This window comes from Diabrotica virgifera, chromosome 2, assembly GCF_917563875.1.
Source record: "Diabrotica virgifera virgifera chromosome 2, PGI_DIABVI_V3a".
Lineage (NCBI taxonomy): Eukaryota > Metazoa > Arthropoda > Insecta > Coleoptera > Chrysomelidae > Diabrotica > Diabrotica virgifera.
In genome coordinates, this window is record NC_065444.1 from 59,391,306 (window position 1) to 59,412,477 (window position 21,172).

Here is a 21,172-nt window from a genome sequence, read left to right on the forward strand (position 1 = left end):
GTACAGTGTCAAATGATTTTTTTAGCTTTATAAATCAAGTATACCATGAAATTAACATAATTATTAATATATATTCAAATGAACAATCATTTTTTGACGGCATTATTTTTAATAGTACTTTTGAATGGTATATAATGTTTAGGAACCGACGCCGTACTTTTTCAAATCACCCCCCGGACCACGGAAAGAGAGGGGATTGCAACCCTCGATTTTTCCCCTTGTCGCATGATTTTTGTACGGCCTTGCGGAATAATGGATTAGAAGTTGTTTTGAAACAGTATGAAACTGATGCAGTACAGAATCAAATGACCAAATTTACCATGGAAATTGTCAGAAAATCAAAAAAATTTACCAACTTTGTGGCTCACTATTTTTGTACGGCATTAGGCGCTTTCTTATTATTTTTCTTGGATCTATCGCTGGTAAAAATGCCGTACAAAAATATATGACCAAAATGTACCCATTCTACCTGCACTTTTGAATTCTCACCAGCACTCAGTTGGACTGCTTACAAGTGACGGCATAGTGCTGAATCTTATTATTTTATGCTCTTATATCGTCCTATATACGTCACCTGGTGGTTCATATGACCCATCCATTTTTTGGCATGGGCCTGTAGTCTATAATTAATTATTTATATTTTATGTTACAGTATTCTACTATCTTTTTAATGTATTACACGATATACACACTATTCCCGTGCTCGACCATTTTTGGTCTTAACGGATAGTGCCAGATGTTTATTGTTTTATGTGTAAATAACATAATTATTGTAAAATTCTTATACAGATACATGTACATGAAAACTAATAAACATATTTTTGTTATTATTATTATCGAATAAAATAAAATAATTTTCTGAAAAAACATGTTTTTCATTTCAAAGGTGGTTCCTTATCAGACCACCTAGTATGTACCTAGTATTTATTATGAGACAATTGGGATTATATTTTGATTATCGTAGATAAAAAAGATCAACGGTTTTGCTATATAATTTCTGTTGTATAGTTTATTTCTTGATCATTTATTTTGATGGAATTTACCACTGTTAATTTTGTAATCATCTTATGACAGAATTTAATGCTAAACCAAATTGACATAGTAAAAAAATATAACTACAAGACAAATATAACCATTTTTTCACTTAACCATAGACTATTTTTTAACTTTGAACGCCAAAACTTTCCATTCTGTTTTAGTGCAGTCAATAAGGGTATTTGGCTCCGAATTCCGTCCTAATGCATAAATTTACTTCATACTTTCAGAGTAAGTAGGGAATACCTCAACACACAAAGTCTACCCTATGCCAAAATACGCATTTATCTTGAAGGTGGCTCGCAACCCTTTCCGGGGGTTGAAATTTTTTTGGTCAAAATAACCCCGGGAGTCGTTAGAGGACCTAATTGTAAGCAAAAATGTTCTATATTTTTTTTGCCCAGCATGGGAAGCATTCGGCAAACTGAACTATACAGGGTGAGTCATGAGGAACTAACTGTACATACTCCTACCTCGTATAGAGGCTCCTATGGGGAATAACAAATGACCATTAAAAAGTATCTGTTCCCCTTGTTTAATAATATACAGGGGGAGTTTCGCATTTTGACAGAAATTTATATTCGTCATAAGTTTTGAACGGTCAGATCGATGTGTCTCTTATTTTGGTCAGTCGTTACACTATTACCACCTAATCAACTGATGTATTCAAACTAGAAAAAAATCAGGTCCGGTTTTAAAAAATTAGTTCGTTTGGGTCTTAGAAAAAATTTCACCCTGTATACGCTTTTTGAAAACTCTAATATGAATTTAACAAATTAGACAAATAGGCAATTAAAATGGCATATTTATTTTTCCCCACACGATTACTTAATTTTTTATAAAAAAATCAAATTTGACTATGAATTAAGAGTTTGGTAAAGTAAACCATAGATTTAAAAAAATTAACTTTTATTATACAAAAATTAATTTTTTTTAACAAATATTTGATTTGTGTTACCACCCAATCAACTGATTTATTCAAACTAGAAAAAATCAGGTCCGGCTTTAAAAAGTTAGTTCGTTTGGGTCTTAGAAAAAATTTCACCCTGTATACGCTTTTTTTTACAAATTAGACAAATAGGCAATTAAAATGGCATATTTATTTTTCCCCACACGATTACTTAATTTTTTATTAAAAAAAAGGACATCGCACACATCTTATGGAAAATATAATGTCACTCAAATTCAATAAAATTTATATGAATATATTCGTTTCAATTTAACGATCAATTCTTATCATTGCGCCAACTCTTAATTTTCAATAATAAGAGCAGAAATTGATATAAATCAATCTGAAATCAAATGGGTAGGTACATAAGTTAGAGAGAGAAAAAATATTTTAAAATACCCAAATTATAGTTAGTTCATAAATCTTCTCGAGCTCTTAAGCATCTTATTATAATAGTTTCACTAATCCGCTTAGGCCCAGCGGGGTTTAAGCTGTTTTGAATAGCACCCAGAGCAATAGTGATTATAACTGACACGTTTATAGACTCCAAAAATGTGATTTCGATAAACTTTAATTGCAATTTGCGCCGTAATTAATCATAATTAAGAGTTGGCGCAATGATAAGAATTTACAGTTAATTTAAAACGAATCTATTCGTATAAATTTTATTGAATTTGAGTGACATTATATTTTCCATAAGATGTGTGCGATGTCCTTTGTCAAAATCGCAATTTTAAAATAAAAATAAAAAAAATTAAGCAACGTTTTTCTTAATATTAAAAGTTTCACCATTTTTTTTACAACTAGATGTCTAGATCTAAAACTCCCCATAACACTTCTCTTTGGACTCTATAGTTCACATAGACGTGATCAAATAGATAAATTTTAAATTTTTTCACTTAATTTTTGCGATTTAACTTTGCAATTCACGAAGCTGCACCTTTTATTTTTAAAAATTCATAACTTTTACGAGAAGAAGACTGAAAGTCTGCAACAATTATTGTCATAGTCTTCACAATGGTAAGAGATATGTGCTGTAAAAATTTCAGAAAAAATTTTTTTAAATGGAACGTTGTAGCGAGTTAACCGTGATTTCATCTTTTTTTTTTTCATTTTTAGGTTAAAATTCCGATTTTGACAAATTTGTTTTTTTAATAAAAAATTAAGTAATCGTGTGGGGAAAAATAAATATGCCATTTTAATTGCCTATTTGTCTAATTTGTAAAATTCATATTAGAGTTTTCAAAAAGGTATACAGGGTGAAATTTTTTCTAAGACCCAAACGAACTAATTTTTTAAAGCCGGACCTGATTTTTTTCTAGTTTGAATAATAAATCAGTTTATTGGGTGGTAACATAAATCAAATATTTGTTAAAAAAAATTAATTTTTGTAATAAAACTTAATTTTTTTAAATCTATGGTTTACTTTACCAAAATCTTAATTCATAGTCAAATTTGATTTTTTTAATAAAAAATTAAGTAATCGTGTGGGGAAAAATAAATATGCCATTTTAATTGCCTATTTGTCTAATTTGTAAAATTCATATTAGAGTTTTCAAAAAGCGCATACAGGGTGAAATTTTTTCTAAGACCCAAAGGAACTAATTTTTTAAAGCCGGACCTGATTTTTTTCTAGTTTGACCTGTTGATCGCTACTGTTTACTCTTAACATAATATGGGGCACAAACATGGACAATCACAAAAAAGAATATGAACATACTCAGAGTCACTCAACACGCGATGGAAAGAGCAATGCTTGGCATATCACTTAAGGACAGGAAAACAAACACATGGATAAGACAGAAAACCAAAGTCACCGATGTGATACAAAAATGATTAAAATTGAAATGGGAATACGCTGGACATGTAGCTAGGAGCGATCTAAACAAATGGCACAGAACAATTCTAACCTGGAGATCATACCAACACAAAAGACCCAGAGGCAGACCTTCTATGAGATGGACATATGATCTGAAACGAACTGCCGGGAAAAATTGGTTACAAGTAGCGTACAACAAAAAACAATGGAAAGGAAGACTTGAAGAGGCTTATGTTCAGATGTGGACGTGAATGGCTAGACGAAGAAGAAGAAGAAGAAAACTTTTTTCTCACTCATTACATTAAACGCCGCACCCTTTCAAACGATCCACTTCGCAGCGTAGTCGCTGCCTAGAAAATCGCCTGTTTCAGCCACTCTGTGAATCCACAGAGTGGTCCGCCTATTTTTGCCCTTACAGTTGAGCTGTTTATATTTGCAAATGTTTTATATTTACTGTATGTTTTCCGCTATTTTTTTCCGAAAAACCCGGATTAATATTACTGTTGTAAATATTATTCATGAAGCTTATACTCAATGGTTCTACCCCAAACGAAGGTACACAATTTGTTAATAAACAATAAACACCATTACTTTTCAACAATGGACAATCATAAAAATATTTTTTTTAGTATTGACGTAAGTACAGTTTTTAGAACCCTATTCTGATTTCATCGACTAAACAGCACACTATGATAAAGCGTGATACACATCTTATGACTTAATCTGTTGAGAGATTATTGGCTTTAATAATTGTTGCAAATAATATAAGAGATAAAATATTTGATATTTGCATTCATTTCTTGTTCAGGTTTTATAGTAGACAATACCATTGTGTGTTTTGATAGATTCATAATTTTTGATTGATCGAAAGACAAGCCATGGAATTCTACTGGATAGCGATGCTAATGCTGGTGCTACAAGGAGTTGATGGAAAACATTTGGTACAAAGTAAGTATCTATATTCCTATATCCATTTAAAGACTTGTTTGCTGCTTTTCATTGATTTTAGGTTAATGTACATTATATGTGAATTGAATGTTTTAAGTTTATTATTATTAGGTATCTACATATACAATATTGAGTATTATATTTGTTAAACATTTCATTGGAGTAAGAGACACCAATTATCCGGATATTTCAGATTATATTATTATTGTAGGAGTACAGTAGCTGGTAGGAAAATCTCCAATTTAAGATTTGCTGATGACACTACACTTATAGCAGCAAATGAGCAAGACATGTTTAATCTCCTGCGAAGAGTTGAGTACGAAAGCAATAAAGTTGGTCTAAAAATCAATAAAGCTAAGACAATAATAATGGTTGTCAACAGATTCGACACTATTCAACTGACTAACATGTTACAAGAATACCAGATACTAAACACTTTTGTCTATCTCGGGTCTAGTATAACTAACGATGGTAACTGTGGAGCAGAAGTTCGGAGACGTATTGGTATGGCAAAAAATGCGATGAGTCGCCTAACTAAAGTTTGGAAAGCCAGATATATCTCTCAAAATATCAAGATGAGACTGGTGAATGCCCGTGTATTCTCAATATTTCTATATAGACAAGGCGGAAACGGCGGGTTCGTTGGGAAAAATATTCCCATGAGATATTTTTGCATAATCACATTCGTGAGACATCCCAGAATAAGGTTCAAGAAGTCGCCCACGAGAAAAGTGGGCCAATTTTTTTTTAACAATTTTTTTTTAATCAAATTGCAAAAATCAATATTTTGGCCCGGACTAATTTTTATTTAGGTTTTTTGGACCATTATGGACAAAAAAGGTCTCTTATAATTTTTCTCTGAAGTTGATCTTTTTCGAGTTATAAGCAAGTTAAAATTTGAAAAACGCGAAAATGGCCATTTTTAAGGCTTAATAACTCGGTCAAAAATTATTATTTTGAAAGTCAGAAAGTGACTAAATCAAAGTTTAAAGTCGCCGTTACATGATCCTGAAGAAATCTGTGTCATTAATTTACTACTAAGCTGTTATTTTTAATTAATAACAATGAGTGGTTGTATCGTATTGACGCTACTGTAAATGTGAGTGCGAGTAAGATGCACAATTGGACTGCTGGAATAGCTTCTCTCTCGCACTCAGCATTTACAGCCCCGCACACGTGCATGGCGCTTATTATTATTACTTAAAAATAACAGCTTAGTAATAAAATAATGACAAAAATTTCTTCAGGATCTTGTAGGGGGGGCTTCAAACTTTGATTTAGTCATATATTGACTTTTATAATAATAACTTTTAACCGAGTTATTAAGCCTTGAAAATCGCCATTTTTCGTTTTTTTCAATTTTAAATTGCTTATAAGTCGAAAACGATCAACTTTAGAGAAAAATTATAAGAGACCTTTTTTGTCCAGAATGGTCCAAAAAATTAAAGAAAAAATTGTTCGGGCCAAAAATATTGATTCTTGCAATTTGATTAAAAAAAAATTGTTAAAAAAAAATTGGCCCACTTTTCACTTGGGCGACTTCTTGAACCTTATTCTGGGATGTCTCACGAATGTGATTATGCAAAAAAATCTCATGGGAATATTTTTCCCTTCGAACCCGCCGTTTTCGCCTTGTCTAATACGGAGCAGAGACTTGGACTCTTCGCGCATGCGAGCGCCAAAAAATTGATGCCTTTGAGATGTGGTGCTGGAGAAGAAACGAAGAAAATTGTTTCTGGAAACGTTCCGGGGGGAAGATCAAGAGGACGATCACCAACTAGATGGTCTGACCAAATAAAGCATTCAGCTGGAAACTCATTCTGCGAAGCTCTTAGAGGAGCTGAAGATAGAGACCAATGGAGAAACATTGTTAGGAATATTGGAAGAAATCACGATCCTCAGTAATGGGGAAACGACAAGAGAAAGAGATTATTGTGAATCACTTTCTTATGGTTTGGCGTATTTTCAACCATATCTTCATTTTCCCGTTGCTTATTATCTCTTTTTATCTTTTAAATGAATTGATCTACACTTCCATTAGAACTCCACCGTCCCATCTTTTCCTAATTATTTCATTTCGTTGATTACAACTAACTAATAAGTTATTTGTCTTCCGTATACACATGTCATGTGAATTGCAATGAACGTCAGAAGACAAAATTTATGAGAAGGCTCATAAAAGTGTCGCCTAGTGCAACAAACCGCCTTCTCGAAATGAGTAAAAAGGATATAAAAATGGTCACTGGCCTCACTGATCAATGACCTCCTCACTGGTCACTGTCCTCTGAGATATCATCTCAAAAAATGGGCAAATCAGATCAGTGAGAACTGTCGTTTCTGTGGCAACGAAAAAGAAACGGCAGAACATATACTATGCAACTGCGTACCACTGTTCTGCAAACGACTAAAATTCCTAGAAGATGTCACCCTAGGGCCCTCTGACATAGAAAACAAGTCACCTAGGATGCTAATATATAGCATTAAAAAATAGATTTTTTTTCTATTAGACTGCATTCAAAGGTCATTTTATGAAAAATTGCAGATATTGCCATATGGTTTTCAAGGTGCGATATGACGAGTGTCAAGGTTTGCTCCTTTAAACGACATTTTATCATTACATATCTTTTTTGATGTTCAATCTTACAGATTTGTATTTTATGATGCACAAATATTTTAAATACTTTCAAGTATTAACATTATTCATTTGTAATACTCCGAAAACAGTCATCATCATTACTATGTCACCGTTGCTGTCCACTGTTAAACATAGCCTCTTCCAATCTGCATATCTCTCGATTCTGGGTTGTCATCATCCAGTTTTCAGAAATTCTTTTTACGCAGTCACTCCAGCGCGTTTGTGGTTGACCTCTGCTTTGTTTGTTCGCTCATTTCAGTATAGTTACATGTTTCATTATGTCTTTGACTTTCCAAGTGTGATTCCTTAATAACTCCAAGCATGATTTTTTCCATGGCTCTCTGGCTGCTCTTAAATTTTTGCTGTCTATATGTCCATCCAAGCATATACTAACTAGAGGCAACCTTTAAATCTGCCACTAGTTAGTATATACTCAAAGGTATCGCATTACCGGTAATAAGCATTGTTTATATTATACTTTTCTCTTCAGGCAAATGGGTATATTAGTCATTATTAAGCAAACCATTATTAATAAGGCCAACCAATAACTATTTTACATTATAAATCATATAGATATAGCGTTTGGTTGTTCTTTCCAATATGTATTTCATGGCCAAGGCATTTGTACAGTCGGAAAAATGAAAGAATACCCATGAACGATCACATCAATCACTTATTTTGTATTTGCTGTCTTTTTCTATAACAAACGTTTGTTATTTATAGAAAATGACAGCAAATGCAAAATAAGTAATTGATGTGATCGTTCATGGGTATTCTTTCATTTTTCCGACTGTATAGATAATATATAAAAATTGTTGTTTTATCATGCTAAATCATGATACTATGACAAGTTATGGTTCTTGTCATAGTATCATGATCCTAAATAAACCAGAAACTTGGTGACATCATACGAGGCTTAGCTTAAAAGTCTTGTTAACACAGGGATTCATATTTAAAAAAAAAACTTTGTGTTATAATACTATATGTGTATTTTGGAATTATTTCAACTATTTACTTTTGTATCTTGTACGGTTTTTTGATAACTTATCTTAAATATCTCGTGATTTGGCTAATAGGTATACATACTTCCTTTTGTACTTTATTATCAAGAATTAGTATGTTCATCAGTATTAACTTTATTATCACCTGTACTCTGGTCAACGAAGATAAAATACAGTGTAGGTAATCCTGTAAATCCATTTCTGACCCTTCACCGATATTCACCAACATTTGGCTATGAGTTCTGCTTACCCTCAACTTCAAAGTTGACCCTGTTCCGTGGGGTGTCTTTACCCTGGGAGATGCCACCCATTCTCCGGGGTAATTTTTTTTATTAAAAACTCCGGAAGTGAATACTAATAATTTTGAACAATTTTTCTCCTATACAATTTGTTTCTGAAAGTCAATACTTTTTGACTTATTCGCAAGTGAAAATGTCAATTTTTTAACAAAAATAAACTTTTTTAAAACGGTTTTTTGGAAATTCCTCAAAAAGTATACATTATATCAAAACATCGTTTAACTTTAAAATCGTTTAATGGTCTAAAAAAGGTGGTGATTAAAAAAGAAAAAGATATTTTGGTGTCTGTAGCCTCATTACAAGCCGATAAATAGCTTTAGTAGAGAGGTAATCATTATAAATACTTTCTTCTTATATAAATCCTTAGTAATGATCTTTAACTATTCTGATATTTATGTTGTTATTATTATTATAATATTTAATTTATATTTTTTGATACATTATTATATTATACAGGGTGTCCCGAAAAGATTGGTCATAGATTATACCACAGATTCTGGGGTTAAAAATAGATTGATTGAACCTAACTTACCTATATACAATAGTGCACACAAAAAAAGTTACAGCCCTTTGAAGTTACAAAATAAAAATTAATTTTTTTCATATATCGAAACCTCTAAGAGATTTTTTATTGAAAATGGACATGTGGCATTTTTATGGCCGCAACATCTTAAAAAAAAATTAAAGTGAAATTTGTGCACCCCATAAAAATTTAATGGGGTTTTGTTCCCTTAAATCCCCCCAAACTTTTGTGTACGTTCCAAATGAATTATTATTGTGGCACCATTAGTTAAACACAATGTTTCTAAAACTTTTTTGCCTCTTAGTACTTTTTCGATAAGTCAGTGTTTATCGAGATATTTTGAATAGTCGAATCCACCACATATTTGTATATGGTTAAGTACGGTTATAGAGAACTGTTAATAATCTGAAAATTTATTTATAATTTACATTTTTAGGTATATTTTGAAAAAGAAGCTACATCTCGATAAAAGGTGACTTATAAAAAAAAGACTAAGAGGCAAAAGTCTTAAAAACACTGTGTTTAACTAATGGTACCACAATAATAGTTTAATTGGAACGTACACAAACATTTGGGGGGTTTAAAGGAACAAAACCCCCATAAAATGTTTACGTAAATATATTGAAAAAGAAGCCGCATCTCGATAAAAACTGGATTATCGAAAAAATACTAGGAGGCAAAAAAGTTTTAAAAACGTATAAATTTTTTATGGGGTGGACAAATTTCACTATAATTTTGTTTTAAGATGTTCCTGCCATAAGAATGATACATGTCCATTTTCATTAAAAAATCTCTAATAGTTTTCGATATATTGAAAACAATCGATTTTCATTTTGTAACTTCAAAGGGCTGTAACTTTTTTTATGAGCACATTTGTACTAAGGTAAGTTAGGTTCAATCGAACTATTTTTGACCCCAGAATGTGTGGTATAATTTATGACCAATCTTTTCGGGACACCCTGTATATCACGGTCTTTTTTATTAATAATTTTTGGTATATTTTCGTACATCTTTGGTATATTTTTTTAATCTGCTTTTAAATGTTTGCCTGGATTTGCTTGACTGGTTTACCTGATTTGCAGCTAATTGGTTATATTTTGTGGAAACTAGTTAATATAAAAATTAACCTATAATTTCTTTTCAGAAAACTTAAAGCTTGACTCTTCTCCAGAACGTTCTTCTGAAGAGAAACACAATACCAACTCTTGTAAAATAGAGAACCAGCAGACAGCCCACGAATCCCGTTGTGATCTGTATTATAGATGTGTATATGGCGTTAAAGTACAAAAGGAATGTCCCGCAGGGAAGTTATTCAATACTCAGATCTCAAACTGTGATAATAGTTATAACGTAGATTGTAATAATCGCATACATAACAATGTTAATAAGTTGGTTGTACGCAGTTTTGATTTTTATGATCCCGATGAAACCACCACTTTAGACTTGAGCGACCAAGAAGTTTCAGTAGAAAGTGGCGAGTGTCCCGAAAAGAAAGACCCGTACGAACCTTCTGCACTTCTACCTCACGAAGAAAGTTGCAACCATTTCTATAAATGTATCAACGGCAAAAAGGTGTTGATGAAATGTCCCAAACCCTTCCAGTTCAACTTCAAAGTTTCAGCCTGCGACTGGCCACAAAATGCTAGGTGTTACAACAGAAAAATAGATACTACGACGGTTCATTGAACTACATCAATGAGGAATAAGTGGGAAATTGACAAAGTGACTGTAAATGAATCACCTAGTTACTTAATAGGTAACCAAAGACTGTGATTTGAACAGAGTTTGAGAGCGGTATAAAGAACTGTAAATTATTTATTATGTAAATATAATTATTTTGTAATTTAATTTAATTTAATTTATTTAATGTATTCTCCTATGGTTTACTTGTCTTACTGCTGAAGATTTGCTATTAGCATGGCAAATAGGGGTCGACAAGACAACAATTCTTGTCTTGACAACAACTTCTTGTCCTGTCTTGAGAAAAAAGAATGTGTGTGTACTTTGTACGCACGTAAGAAGTTATTCTTCTACTATATAATTTCAACGAAGTAAATATACTTAACAGGTTATTTGTATTTTATTTAAATATTAAACTAAGTTTCTTATCTACCACTTTCAAAAATTTTTTATTAAATCAACCAAAAATTTAAAAAAAATATGAATCGTCCAGGATTGGAACCCGCGACCGGGTTGGTGCCATTCGATAGATTTTTGAAAAATATTGAATACGTGTTTAATTGAATACGTTGAAATATTGAATAAGATTTTTCAAAAATCTATCGAATGGCACCAAACACGACCCCCCACGGGGATGGGGTGGGGGGTTACTTTAAAATCTTAAATAGGAGCCTCCAATTTTTATTGCAGATTTGGATTCGTGACGTAAAAATAAGCAACTTTTATTCGCAACATTTTTTCCAATTATTGAGAGATGGCGCTATAATCGGAAAAAACGATTGATGAAAATTAAATTAAAAAAGTCCCACACTTTATGGAAAACTTAACTTACCTTTTTTTGGTTTTAGCACCCACTCTTCACAATCAAATAGGTCCCCATACGAGGTCGAGTAACTGCAAATTTAGCATACTTTCATCCCCTACTATGAGGATTTATTGATGAAAAACATGGCTAATTATTAAAGCACATAACTTTTTTATTTTCCAACATAAGCAAATGAATCAAAAAAGAAAATGTTAAGAAAGCCTAAGGCTATAATTGAGTTTTAATTTCAATATTTTATATATGCTAGAATATTCCACAGGGTGTTCCGAACTTTAAGAAAAAAACACAGTATGATTGTTACACCCGGTATAAAATGGCATTTACCTGTCTAGCAACAATATTATTATATTGATATTCTTAAATAAAAAGACTATAATATACTAAAAGAATCACTCAATTCGGACAACAGGTTTAGGAAATTTGAGAAATTAAACATGTCCCATTTTTAAGGTGTTCGGCTAATTTTGCCGGTGGGTGTATATTTTGTGACAACAACCAAAATCTAAATAATTGGAAAATGTTAGATAAAAAATGGTTCTGATCAGTAAATTTTGTCAGCACCTGAGAAAACACTCTTTAAAACACTTTCTTCAATTCTCGAAGGGGAAAAGTATTGCACACTCCCATTGGCGGTAATTGGAGTAAATTTACTTTTAGACAAACTGGAAATATGGGCTCATGAACTTAATAATAAAATTGATAGAGACGCTACCGATGAGCAATTAATTTACTGCATTCAAGCTGCGACAGATAAAATACTGAAACACTATAACAAAATTATCTAACAATAAAAAACTGAAAACGTTTGTTTTATATACTTCCACAAAATTTATTATATCTAAGTGACTACAGCTGTTTCGGCGGAGTGCCTTTCTCAAGTAATATAGTTTACAATGTGTTTGCCTTTTTAATCTTCAACTGAAGAGGTTGAGGAGTGGGGAGCTGTTTGTCTCGAGTTGGTCATTCAGAATTATATCTGTATTTTTCAGTTTATTAATTTCCATAGATTCTAAAAAAGATAGCTTAAGGCCTTTATTTTGAATATGTAGAATTTTAAACTCTTCATTGAAAGAATGATTATGATCTAGAAGGTGAAGTGCGTATGTAGAAGTGTCTGTTTTTCTATTGTTGAATGCCCTTTTGTGTTCTGCTATCCGTTTGTCAAAAGTTCTGCCAGTTTGACCGATGTACGTTTTCGGACAGTCATCACAAGTTAGTTTGTACACACCACTCTGTAGTTGCTTTCTCTTTCGGCTTTTATTGTTCTTAATATATTTGCTTAAGTTGTTGTTAGTTCTGAAAGCTGGTGTTATTCCTTTCTTTTTTATGTATCTGGCTATTGTTGTTGTTATCTTGCCAGTATATGTGAGAGAGCAGAAGGTACTGGGTTCTTTCTGTGGTGGTGGATACACTAATTTCAGGGCTTTCTTATGGAGTTTTTGGTTTAAAATTTTGTTAACTGTTTGTTCGTTATAGCCGTTGTTTACTGCTATTTGTTTAATGATGTTTAGTTCTATTTCGAAGTTATTTTTTGTCATGGGAATTTCTGTCAGTCTATGTATCATGCTATGGTAGGCTGCTAATTTGTGTTGTGTAGGATGGGATGATAAATTGTGTATAGTTGTGTCAGTATGGGTAGGTTTATGATATATGGAGAACTCATGTTTGTTGTGTAGTCTGGAAATCGTTACATCTAGAAAGTTTATAGAGTTATTCTGTTCTGTTTCTACTGTAAACTCAATATTATTATGAAGTGAATTAATATATGATAGAAATTGGTCAAGTTGTCTGTTAGTTCCTGTAAAGCATACTAGTATATCATCCACGTATCTCCACCAATATAAGAACTGTTTAAATACGGGATGTTTAGAAATTGTTGTTTCAAGTTGGTTCATAAATATATCTGATAGCAATGGGCTTAGAGGATTACCCATAATAAGTCCTGCACTGTTGTTTGTGTATATTTGATTATTGAATTCAAAATAGTCTTGATTTATGCAAATTTCAAGAAGGTGTAAAATTTCAGATGCAATGATCGGATTTGTACTATTATGGTCTAAAAGATTCTTAACTAAAACAAAAGTTTCTGTAGGAGGAACACTAGGAAAAAGATTTTTTACGTCAAATGAAATTAGTCTGGAGTTTTTGGGCAATTGAAAATGTTGTATTTTATTAACTAGTTCTAGTGTATTTTTTACGGTGAATTTAGGTGAAAATTTAGTGTATTCTGTAATAATATCTGACAGTTTTTTTGAAATTTTATATGACGGAGCTGTATAAAAAGAAACTACAGGTCTTATTGGGTGGTCAGGTTTGTGTAGTTTAATAAAAGAGTATAATTTAGGAGGTTGTGGGTTCATAATATTAAGGTATTTCTGTTCTGTTGGATTTAGTATTGATTTTGAATTTTCAATGGCTAGTTTAATTTGTTTTCGGTATTTTTCTGTGGGGTCTTTGTTTAGTTTTATACTGTTTTGGTTAGTTAAAAATTCTATTGTTTTGTTATTATAGTCTCGTTTGTCGATAGCAATAGTAGTGTTACCTTTGTCTGCTTTTGTAAATATTATGTCATGTTTTATTGATTTATTTTTAATTGAAACGGCTATTTGGTTTTCTTTGAAACAGGAATTATTAGTTTCACTACATACATCAGTAATAGATTTTGCAATGATGCTTTTTTCTATGTTTTTGGCAGTTTTAACATCAATTATAACAAAATTAATTGGATATACTGTATTATTGTTATTTTGAATCCTCGCCATAAAGTAGAGGCATTTTCCTCTTCATCTTGGAAAAAGCTTCTACAATCAGAGGCAGTACAAAAATTTGAACAAATATTTAAAGTTAACTACTCTAATAAATCCCAGAATGATCTATAGAATCCAATACCAGAGTCAGTACATAATCTGAAAAAAGAAGATAACGAATTTGATTTAGATATTACTTACCTATTTAAGAAAGCTGATAAAGATAACTTACAATCTTGAAAGTATGAAATTGAAAAATACTTAAATGAGCCTAGGTCAGAAGATTCTGAGAATATACATACTTAATTGGTGGAGAAGACACGAAAATATCTACCCATTATCGAAGTCATTATCGAAAATGGCCAAGGATTTTCTCGGAACGCCAGCAACATCTGTACCTGCGGAAAGGCTATTTTCAACAGCAACTTTAATAATAACAAAGCCAAGAAATCAGCTAGGCGTTGACTCCATAACAAGTGCTATCTGCCTTAATTCATGGCTTATTAATTTCGATTTAAAAATGTGCTAAATTTGTTATTTAAAATAAAATCTAGCTTTTATTATTAGGTAGTCAAGATATTTCAAGATTTCTTGATTTCTTGACAAGAAATCTTGGTATTGACAAAAAATTTCTTGTCTTGTCTTGAAATCTAAAATTACTTCTTGTCTTGATCTTGTCTTGAAATCAAGACAAGATCAAGATAAGATCTTAAAGTTTTCAAGAAGTTGGCGACCCCTAAGGCAAATATATACCTGTCAGACCTATTGTCGTTTACTAACTTGGTAAAAAATGTCATCATCATCATTGGCTCTACAACTACTAGTGGATTTTGGCCTGTTCTAGAATTAGCTTCCATTCCTTCCTATCCTTCGCCTAAGTTTTCCAATTTCGTACTCTTAACACTTGTACGTCGTCTTCCACCTGATCCTTAAAAGGTGCTCTGGGCGTGTCTCTTTTCCTCACTTCCTCTGGATTTTGGTTAGAAAATGTTTTGACGGCTCCATCTCATTAATTCTCTCTAAGTGGCCCAGTCATCGCAGCCTGTTAATTGTGATAGACCTATAAATACTAGGTTCACTCTAAAAGTACGAATCCCGTTACGACTTGTATTATCGATGTGTATATGGCGTTAAATTACCCACAAAAATAATGTCCCACAGGAAAGTTATTTAATATTCACATCTCAAACTGTGATAATAGTTATAACGTAGACTGTAATAATCCGATACATAACAATGTTAACAAGTTGGTCGTACGCAGTTTCGATTTTTATGATCTCGATGCAACCACTACTTTAGACCTAAGCGACCAAGAAGTTTCAATAGAAAACGGCCAGTTTCAATAGAAAACGAGTGTCCAGAAAAAAGAAAAGAAACTTCTCCACTTCTACCTCACGAAGAAAGCTGCAACCATTTCTATAAATGTATCAGCGGCAAAGAGGTATTGATGAAATGTCCCAAACCCATCCAGTTCAATTACAAAGTTTTAGCTTGCGATTGGCCACAAAATGCACGGTGTTACAACAGAAAAATAGATACTATGACTGTTCATTGAACCACATCAATGAGGAATAGGTGGAAAATTGACAAAGTAACCGTTAACAAATCATTAAGTTATTAATAGGTAACTCAAGACTGTGATTTGAACAAAGTTTGAAAGCGGTGTAAAGAACTGTAAAATATTTATTATGGTAGGGGAGCAAAGTATGCTAAATTTGCAGTCACTGGAGCGTTATGAGGACCTATTGGGTTGTGATTATTAGGTCATAAAACCAAAAGAAGTTAAGTAAAATTTTTCATTTTAGTAGGGACTTTCCATTTTTTAATTTCATTTTCCATTTCCAACAATCGTTTTTTCCGATTATAGCGCCATCTATCCATAATTCGAAAAAATGTCTCGAATAAAAGTTGCTTATTTTTACGTAAAGAATCCAAATCTGCATTAAAAATTTGGGGTCCCATTTAAGATTTTAAAGTAACCCCCCACCCCACCCCGTGGGGGGTCGTGTACCATTCGATAGATTTTTCAAAAACATTTTGCAAAATATCGCGGGGTTTGTGTTTAAAATTTTAAATTTACCCCCACCCCTTTCCGCGGGGGTCATGTTTAGTACCATTCGATAGATTTTTGAAAAAATTGACGACGTATTTTTTAGTTTTTCGATCTGACGTTCATTTCGCAAAATATTCGCTTTTTTTTGTGAAACTTTTAGACTCACAACAGAGACATAGACAGACAACGTGATTATTAAATTAGTTGATAGTACTAAGTTTCTTGGCACGATTGTAGACAATACTTTAAATTTTCGTGAACTCGTGAACACGTAAACAATACCTGTTTAAAATTGAATCGAGTTTATTTCGCGATATTGTCGTTAAAGGACGAAGTTACTGTAAATGCGTTGGTTAAATACATTATACTATTTCCAAGTGTATTCCATAATCAGTCAAAACATTATTGTTTGGGGACAGGCATCGGAAAGTTTGAGAGTATTTGTCCCACAAAAACGAATAATTCGAACAATATTTGGTTTACGCTTTAGAGACAGTTGTCGACAATGTTTTAAAAATAATAACATTCTTACACTTGCTTCAATATATATCTATAAGTTGTTATCACGCACGTTCACTAAGTTAAATGATCTTAAAACAGCAAATGACTTACACGCATATAACACAAGAAACGCCGGGATAATTATCTTCCCCGTCATATTCATACTAATTTTAGAAAATCTCCTGAATATGCAGGCTCTCTACTTTTTAATACACTACCATCTAGTTTTAAAAATTTTAATTCACTAAGAACTTTACAAAAAAACTTAAAGCAATTCTTAATAAGCCATGCCTTTTGTTCAGTACGTGAATTTACAGAATGCTTAGTAGAAGATGTCCAATGTCTGGGGCGAATTTTAATTTTTATATTGACATGATTTATATAATAATTGTTGGCAACTTATTATGTATTTGTCTTGTACTATATATTATTTTTGTTTGTAATTGCAGTGTTGTAATATTTATTGTATTTTTTGACATGCCCTATGCATAAGTGTATGTAACCAAGGGTTAATAAAATTATCTATCTATCTATCTATCTATCTATCTATCTATCTATCTATCTATCTATCTATCTATCTATCTATCTATCTATCTATCTATCTATCTATCTATCTATCTATCTATCTATCTATCTATCTATCTATCTATCTATCTATCTATCTATCTATCTATCTATCTATCTATCTATCTATCTATCTATCTATCTATCTATCTATCTATCTATCTATCTATCTATCTATCTATCTATCTATCTATCTATCTATCTATCTATCTATCTATCTATCTATCTATCTATCTATCTATCTATCTATCTATCTATCTATCTATCTATCTATCTATCTATCTATCTATCTATCTATCTATCTATCTATCTATCTATCTATCTATCTATCTATCTATCTATCTATCTATCTATCTATCTATCTATCTATCTATCTATCTATCTATCTATCTATCTATCTATCTATCTATCTATCTATCTATCTATCTATCTATCTATCTATCTATCTATCTATCTATCTATCTATCTATCTATCTATCTATCTATCTATCTATCTATCTATCTATCTATCTATCTATCTATCTATCTATCTATCTATCTATCTATCTATCTATCTATCTATCTATCTATCTATCTATCTATCTATCTATCTATCTATCTATCTATCTATCTATCTATCTATCTATCTATCTATCTATCTATCTATCTATCTATCTATCTATCTATCTATCTATCTATCTATCTATCTATCTATCTATCTATCTATCTATCTATCTATCTATCTATCTATCTATCTATCTATCTATCTATCTATCTATCTATCTATCTATCTATCTATCTATCTATCTATCTATCTATCTATCTATCTATCTATCTATCTATCTATCTATCTATCTATCTATCTATCTATCTATCTATCTATCTATCTATCTATCTATCTATCTATCTATCTATCTATCTATCTATCTATCTATCTATCTATCTATCTATCTATCTATCTATCTATCTATCTATCTATCTATCTATCTATCTATCTATCTATCTATCTATCTATCTATCTATCTATCTATCTATCTATCTATCTATCTATCTATCTATCTATCTATCTATCTATCTATCTATCTATCTATCTATCTATCTATCTATCTATCTATCTATCTATCTATCTATCTATCTATCTATCTATCTATCTATCTATCTATCTATCTATCTATCTATCTATCTATCTATCTATCTATCTATCTATCTATCTATCTATCTATCTATCTATCTATCTATCTATCTATCTATCTATCTATCTATCTATCTATCTATCTATCTATCTATCTATCTATCTATCTATCTATCTATCTATCTATCTATCTATCTATCTATCTATCTATCTATCTATCTATCTATCTATCTATCTATCTATCTATCTATCTATCTATCTATCTATCTATCTATCTATCTATCTATCTATCTATCTATCTATCTATCTATCTATCTATCTATCTATCTATATATCTATCTATCTATCTATCTATCTATCTCACCCATTTCCTTACGTCCCGCTCAAATCGTCAGATTTTTGAAATATACTCTCTGTTGCATGTACTTAAGTTACAGTCGGAAAAATGAAAGAATACCCATGAACGAACATATTATAAAACACGCTGTATTTTCTTGTCACCGTGTCACAAAGAAAATTGTCCAGTGCAAGTACATGTAACAATAATTATTACATGTACTTGCGCTGGCTAATTTTCTTTGTAACACGGTGACAGGAAAATACAGCGTGTTTTATATGTTCGTTCATGGGTATTCTTTCATTTTTCCTACTGTACCTTTTCTTAATCTTACAATTTCGAGTATTTTTAAGGATATATTTTTTTTCGGGTCCCCCTTAACGCTCCCTTGTGTTAAGAGCCAATATATGGTAGAGATACATCTGCAGGGTACCAGGTTTCTCTCCATATGATAATCTGACGCGCTCGAGTAACTGCAAAAATCCCCGCTTGGGCTCCCCTACCATTATATAAATATAATTATTTTGTAATTTTATTTAGGTTAATTTATTTAATACATGCCCAATTGGTTTATAGATCTGGATCCAGCGTAGCAAAAAAAGAATGTGTGTGTACTTTGTACGCACGTAAGAAGTTATACTGCTATTATAATATAATTTCAACGAAATAAATATACCTACTTAACAGTTACAATACAAAAAATTAACAATAATTACCAAAAATGAACCAAAACTTAACAATGCCAAATATTAAAAAAAAAAGAAAAAATATGAATCGTCCGGGATTTGAACCCGCAATCTCGCGATTTTTTGATCTCTGGTCCAATGCTCTACCAAAAAGGCCATCAAGCCGCATGCACTTACCTTTCAGATATACATAATTATACATCACGGTGACAAGTGAAATATAAAAATAGATGTTTTATTATTTTACGCCCAAGGAAGACAAATCCAAAGACACAAAATTATAATAAAAAACCTTTTAAACCACCTTTTTCAAATTGCGCAAGTTGTATTATTAATATTAATGTTAATAAATGAAATATAAATATTTTAACGTTTCACAATTTGACAATTCACTTTTAACTGCAGTGCCTTAAAATTTTTAAAGCACTAGTGCCTTAAAGTAGCATTTTTAACGCTCCTATGGAGTCCTAAAAATTGCATTTTTAACACGTTTGTAGAAAAATATATTTAAAAACACTAATATATTCTTTCCACACCTTTTCTGGACTGATACATACATAAATTAAAACATTTTGAAGTATAACTTCAAAAATATAATATGAAAACTATTTAAAAAGGCAGTATAACTATTAACTAACCTTTGTTGTTTCTCTTCCCACAAATTTTAAAACGCAACAACCATACATAACCAAACCGTCAACCGTCCAAACCACAACTGCGCTACAGCTGCCATATTGGATAATTTTTGACATGTCATTTGAACATCCAATCAGAACAAAGTTATAATGCGCATGCGCCGGGATCGTAGGTTTTAACATATAAAAATTCACCCTCATATCGCGCGTAAAGAAGTATAACTTCAAAAAAAGTTGATTAATAGCAAGCTGAAAATTTGTTAATGGCTTAATGGTGTCTAGTCGGACAAACTTTGATGTAAGGGAACACTGGAACAGGGGAAGTTTTAATTGTGGAACAGTTTAAAAATTTGGAACGTCAGATTACGAAAACGTCCCATGTATTTTGTGGGACAGAACATTAAATTAATTTGTTACCCTTTCATTAAACTCTCATGCAAAAATCAGACTGCTATTAGTAACCAACATGATTCCTGTCATTTGACATGGTCTTCGTGTTCCACTCATTAAAATGCCCAGTTGGTGATAAACACCAGTCTGATTTTTTGCATGAGAGTTTAATGAAATGGTAACAAATCAATTGGAAGTTCTGTCCGACAAAATACATGGAACGTTTTCGTAGTCTGACGTTCCAAATTTTTAACCTGTTCCACAATTAAAACTTCCCTTGTTCCAGTGTTCCCATACCAATTAACTTTTTTTTGGTACGCGGGATCTAGGTCTATTACTTCCTTTATTACTGAAGATTAGATATTACCATTATCCTTCTTGATGTGCCTATCCATATCCATGGCGAATGACGTTGGCGAACATCGTAGCAACC

At 31.8% G+C, this 21,172-nt stretch overlaps 2 protein-coding genes across 4 annotated transcripts in view; one reads left to right on the forward strand and one right to left on the reverse strand.

Moving 5' to 3' along the window:
- Positions 1-21,172, reverse strand: part of LOC114337406 (GTPase-activating protein CdGAPr) — a 697,382-nt gene that overhangs the window by 239,239 nt on the left and 436,971 nt on the right. The gene's annotated exons all lie outside the window — the stretch shown is intronic.
- Positions 4,584-11,057, forward strand: LOC114337726 (protein obstructor-E-like). Its single transcript, XM_028288248.2, has 2 exons — positions 4,584-4,751; positions 10,354-11,057. The coding sequence occupies exons 1-2, from the start codon at positions 4,682-4,684 to the stop codon at positions 10,893-10,895; spliced, it is 612 nt and encodes a 203-aa protein (XP_028144049.1). The 5' UTR covers positions 4,584-4,681; the 3' UTR covers positions 10,896-11,057.